At 59.1% G+C, this 5652-nt stretch overlaps 1 protein-coding gene across 1 annotated transcript; it reads right to left on the bottom strand.

Moving 5' to 3' along the window:
• Positions 1–243: 243 nt before the first annotated feature.
• Positions 244–5309, bottom strand: LOC309814169 (gametogenetin-binding protein 1-like; the record flags this gene model as incomplete). Its single annotated transcript, XM_082639648.1, is given in 7 exon segments — positions 244–467; positions 2098–2237; positions 3244–3391; positions 3574–3668; positions 4070–4188; positions 4858–5282; positions 5286–5309. Coding segments are annotated over 7 exon segments (1002 nt in total). The 3' UTR covers positions 244–416.
• Positions 5310–5652: the final 343 nt, after the last annotated feature.

Here is a 5652-nt window from a genome sequence, read left to right as displayed (position 1 = left end):
CACTCTGGGCCCCAGGTTCTTCCCCACCCCTGGGTCAGGTGCATTAAACCTCCCGTCCTCCAGCTCAGATGGAATCCAGGGCTCTGCAGCTGGGGTGGCCTGGCAGCCTGCAGGCATGGACTAGAACTAGACTGAGAACCCTGAGCTCGTTCCTGGGTGGAGGATGAGGGGCCAGGTCGGCAGACAGATAGGCAAGGAGGCCAAAGTCAAATTGAGTTTTATTAATAACATCACAGGCCTGAGTCTGAAGAGTGGGGACAGTGTGCTGGGCAGGCCCACCCTGAAGACACATGGACACCATTTATTAAAGACCCCTTGGCCCCAGGGGCTCCTTGAGGTGCCCTAAGAGGAGGCGGATACATCTCTACACGGGCTGCAGGGACCCGGGGCAGGGCAGACTCAGGCCAGCACCAGCTTCACTCTGGAGGCCAGTTTCCCATCGCATCCATCTCCTCAAGGAGCAGGTGCTGGGGGGCGGAAGTGGGTGAAGGAAGATGCCTTTGCATCTTTGGGCTCTCCTCTTCCTGCTCTGTACCCCCAGAACCGTCCCACCTGCCCTCAGAGACAAGCACCCCAAGGCCACCTTTCCAGACTCTCCCCCAGGTGCCCACAGCAGGCCAGGCCCACTAGCCCTGAGCCATCTCCCTCCCATAGAATGGAGGCACCCTTCTCCCTCCAGCTTGGGGGATTCCTGGGAAGCCCCTGGAGCCAGGCACCCCAGCCAAGCCCTCCCCTCCCTCACCTCTATCCTAGACGCCACACCAAGGGGGCTCTGCACCCTTCCCTCCAGCCTAGGGTGGTGCTTCCGGTGCCTCAGCGCCCCTCCCCCAGGTCCCCAGCATTCCCCAAAGGCTGGGGGGCAGCTTCCTTCCCCCTCAGCTTGGTGTCTCTGAGGGCAGATAAGGAGAGAGTGGGGGTGGTGATGAGGACAGGATCCTTGTCACACCCACAGCAGGAAGATATGCCGGAGGCAGCTGGTCCCTAGGGGCCCCCAGTGCTGCTCAGGCTACCCTAGGACTGTGACCCCTGGGGCTGGGGCAGGCCTGCTCAGGGGGTGGTCCTGGAGGGGAGGGGAGAGGGGAGGAGAGCTCCCTTTAGCAGGAAAAGACAAAAGCAGGGGCCCTGCCAGAGTGACCACCTGTGTGGTTTAGGGTGAGGTTCCCCAGAGCACAGAGGGGCGCCCTGACACATAGCCCGCAGGCTCAAGACAATGAGAAGGCTGCCCCTCAGTACCCGGTAGGCAAGTATTTCTGGTATTAAAGACCCCCAAGGGGTGAGTCATAATCCCTGACACTGGAGTGCCCTTTGAAGTTGAGGGCTACACACTCGTCAGCTCATTTGATCTTCCAATGGTCCCCTTTTCAGGTAAAGAAACCAAGGCCCACATTCAAAGTCATAGAGCAAGTCATGCCAGGTCAGAGACTTGACTAAAGACTTTGCTCCTTCCTTTTGTAAACTACACACACCGTCAGGGGCAGATGTCCACTGAATGAAAGGATGAGCTGATGAATGAGTGGAAATTAACCCAAAAAGGACATTGACATATTTTTCATCAACATATCCATCAATGTGCACTCAGAGAAGCTGGGACAGGCCTAACCTTTAAGGCCAATGTCAAGTAGGGTGGGCTGTAGGTGGTCCTTGGTGTGACCAGGTAGGTAACTCCCCTGCACCTATGTGTGTTTGTGGGAGTTGGTGTGGGTGTGAATGGGAGAGAAAACAGAAAAAGAGCAACATTATGCGAATGACAGATGTGCAGGAAAGCCTTAAAGCCACCTAGACAAGTCCCCTCAATGTAGAGATGAGGAAACTGAGGCCCAGAGAGGGGAAGGGACTTGCCCAAGGCCATACAGCAAGTGAATGGCAGTGAAGCCTTAAAAATGGACTCAGGTCAAGTGAGAGAGACTGATGGAGGAGTGTGTGTGCAGGGGGTCAGGATCCTGCTCTCAGAGATACCACCACCAAGAAGGAGTTAAGCATTTCCTGCCCAGCATGGGGGCTAGAGCCTGGGCCAGCAGCTGCGGAGAGGGGAGGCCTCCAGCCCCACTCTCCCCAGGGCTCTCAGGCAGAGGGTGGGGGCGGGATGGGCAGGCATACCTGGCCATCCACTATGCCTGCCTCCTCCAGGGTGATCTCTGGCTGGGTCAGCAGCTTCCGGCCCTCGTGGCCACCCATCTTCCAGAGGCAGGACTCCCGTTGCACTACCAGAAGCTTCTTTAACTCCGACTCCACGAAACCTGAGAGCCAGAGAGATGGGCATGGGACAGGCAGGAGAAGGGTGGACAACCTGCTGGGGATCGAAGGGAGAGGAGGTGGCTCTGGCTCTCCAAACCTCACCCAGCCCTGTGCAGCCCCTGGTCACCCCCAGCTGGGCCCCTTCTCCATCCAGTCCCTGGAACCAGCCAGACACCACCTCCCCACTGCCCTGCCCTCCCCAGGACACTCGCTTTCCATGGGCTCCCTCCTGCCAGCTTGAGTTTGAGTCTCTTTACTTACCTCCTGGGGACAGCATGCAAGGGGCAGACATCTGCCCTACCCCACCCTGCCCCCTCCAGCCACCAATTCCAGAGCACAGATCTGGAACAACCCAAACCTCCTGGGATCAAGTCCCAGCTCTGCCACTTACTAGCTGTGTGATCTTGGACAAGTTACTTAACCTCTCTGTGCTTCAGTTTCCTCACAGTGAAGTGGAGACTATAACAGGACCTACCTCAGAGTTATAATGTAGTATTTCATGAAAAGTGCTTAGAGGAGGGTTTGGCCCACAGTAATGGCTATGAAAATGTCAACAGTGATTTTATTGGAGTATGTTATTACCACTAAGCCATCTGCTCACCATGTCAGGGCGGCAAGGGGGCTGCAGTGGGAGGGGGTGTCTTCTGGGGTACTGTCACAGCAGTGCACGCACGATGGGAAAACCAGGGATGGAGGTGGCCACTGAAGGAGTTAGAATTCCGGGCTGGGAAAGGGTGGTGCTCAAGGAGCTGCAGTCCCAGTCACAACCCGCCCCCGACCCCTCCACCCTCTGCTCCCTCCCGGGCCCTGAGGGAAGAGGACCCTTGCTAGACCCAGCTCAGCCTCGGGACCAGCCACACACAGCTCCCCCAGCCCGGGCAGTCATCTTAGGTCCTCTGGTGCCACCTGGTGGTCAGAACTGGTATTGCACCCATGAGCCACTGGCCAAAGTGGGGCTCCTTCTGTGGCGGGACTGGCTGGGTGGGGAGGTGGGGGCACCACACTTACCTAATGTATCTGTCGACCTAAAAGTCTTATGCAGCGGCGACTGGAGGGTGACAATGCCTTGGACACAGAGCTTGAGTGAGCTGTCCTCCTCCTCTGTTTCCTCTTCCCCGCCTTTCTCCTCACAGGGCAGGCCTTCCTTGAGAGGGAACTGAGGGTGTGCCCATGACTGAGCAGGTGAGGAGGGTGGGGCCGAGCCTGCAGCCCCCACGCCCACGGAGACCCAGAACAGAAAGCAGGAGGGAACAACGGCTCTCAAGAGGTTCAGGCAGGTGGCTGCCCCCCTGGGCCCCACCCAGGCCTCACCCTGCACTTCCAGCTGGCCCCACAGACCTTGGCCGTGGCCGATTTCTGGAGCTGCTTGTACAAGCTGAGGAGACGGTTCCAGGGAGTTGCCCCCACCTGGGAGGAGGCCAGCCTGAGGTCTCCTGTGGAGCGGTAGTGGCCACTGATAGCTCACAGCAACGAGAGGCAGCCCAGGCCCAGGAGGACAGGGCCATCAGGAGGCTGAGCTGAGGGCCAGGTTTCCTTGTTTTCTTTAGCAAACACCTGCTACATGCTGGGCACAGTTCTAGGCACTTCACAGAGAAAATCTCACTCAATCCTTGCTACTGCCCTCTGGGATAGGTACTATTATATTCCCATTTTGCAGATGAGGAAACTGAGACACAGAAAGGTTGAGTGACTTGCCACCGTCACACAGCTTGGCCTAGTGGAGCTGGGATTCAAACTCAGGCAGCCCGCATCTAGCGTCCCCTCAAACTGCCCTGTGTCCTTCCCGGCCCTACAGCCCTGGCATGTCCCCCACACCTGTGGCCACCACACTCACCATCAGGCAGACACTCCTTCTCCTCCTCCCTGGTGAAGGTCTCGGGGCTGATATCCAGTGGCCCCATGGCCCTCTGCAAGCATCCTTGCTCCACCGCCAAGGCTTGGGCAAAGTGGTCCCTGATCCCAAAGCATAATCAGATGGGGGTGGCAGGTGGGGCCCAGAGATGTGGTGAAGGCCCCCTAAACCCCCCAAGGCTCTCCCAGAGGCCCTGCTCAGCTTCCTCTATCCTCCTGCTCCCAACTACTCCCTGCTCAGCCCTCTGGGGTCTTCATCACAGAGGGGATGATCCCTCCCAAAAAGTAAGGTGAGGAGGGGTGTGGGGAGCAGAGAGAAAAGTGGGCCCCGTTCCTCACCAGGGGTGGGTGCCAGGTCCAAATGGGAGTGGGAACCAGGAGGGAGAGGTGTGGGCCAGGAGGGAGAGAGTGGGGAGGGAAGGTGGGGGGATTGGGGCCCAGGAAGGATCTGGGAAGTAACAGGAGCCCCGGCTTACCCCAGAACATCCCCCTTTCCTTTTGGTGCCTCCATCCACAACCACTCACTTGCGGGAGGACCCCCATCTCTGCCTCACCCCCCTCCCCACATCTCCAGGCTCCTCTCCACCCCTGACACGTCTGTCCAGCCATGCCCACCCAGTCCTCTGTCCACCCAAGAAGTCCGTTCCCGGCCCCTCCCCAATTTGGGTCCTCCCATCTCAGGCCCACATCCTTCCCCCTTCTTACATCCAGGCCTCCCCCCACTTCCTCCATCCCAGGCTCCTTCCCACCATCCAGGGCCCAGCCCCTCACCTGTCTGAGGTCCCTGTATCCCCTGCTGCCTCCGTCTCCTCCTCTTCCCTCTCCTCCAACTCAGACAGGTTGCCCAGCACCTCCTGGCTTCCTCTGGGCAGGACTGGCTTCACCTCTACACCCCGAGCCAGAACCCTCAGGACCTCCACGGGGGTGGGGGTCTGGGCCCCTGTGTCCCCCAGCCCCAGACCCGAGGGATCGGGCTGTGGCAGGGCCACAGAGAGGGTGTAGGGCAGCGTGGCAGGAGGCCTGGACTCCTGCCCTGCTCCTCCCTGGCGATCAGTCATCAAAGTGGTGGCGCTCTGCTCTCGAAAGGGACAAGACTGGCCCCCCAGCAGGGGCTTGTCTGAGCTATTTGGGCTGCCCTTGCTCCCCACCAGGCTACGGAAAAAGCAGAACATGGAGGAATGGCCCAAAATTCGGGATCAAGGGCTTGAAGCTGGGGCCTCCATCCTGACAAGGACCCTGACTCAGAGTGAGGGGCCACAGCAGCCACCTCAGGACCAACTGCTTAAGAACAGGAGTTTTCAAATTAAAACCTCCAGTTGGACACTTCCAGGAGTTCTAGAAGGCAAAGGTGGGGGAGGGGTGGTGGGGAGAAGGTAGGGGGGCTTAGTTGGGGGCAGAGAGTGCAAGGGGTTGATGAGGCAGGGGAAGGAGGCCTGGGGAGCCAGTCTGAAGGGGGAGGGGGTTGGCGAGGCTCCAGAAAACACCAGGGTGGGGGGCAGGCAGAGGTGGCTGGAGGAACCCCAACTCTGAGAATGGGGTGGAGGCACACAGCTCTCTCCAGGCCTG

The sequence above is a fragment of the Mesoplodon mirus genome (assembly GCF_964341445.2).
Source record: "Mesoplodon mirus genome assembly, chromosome: 12".
In the NCBI taxonomy this organism is placed as follows: domain Eukaryota; kingdom Metazoa; phylum Chordata; class Mammalia; order Artiodactyla; family Ziphiidae; genus Mesoplodon; species Mesoplodon mirus.
The sequence above is the reverse complement of the archived record's forward strand: the minus strand, read 5'-3'. Positions and strand labels throughout refer to the sequence as shown.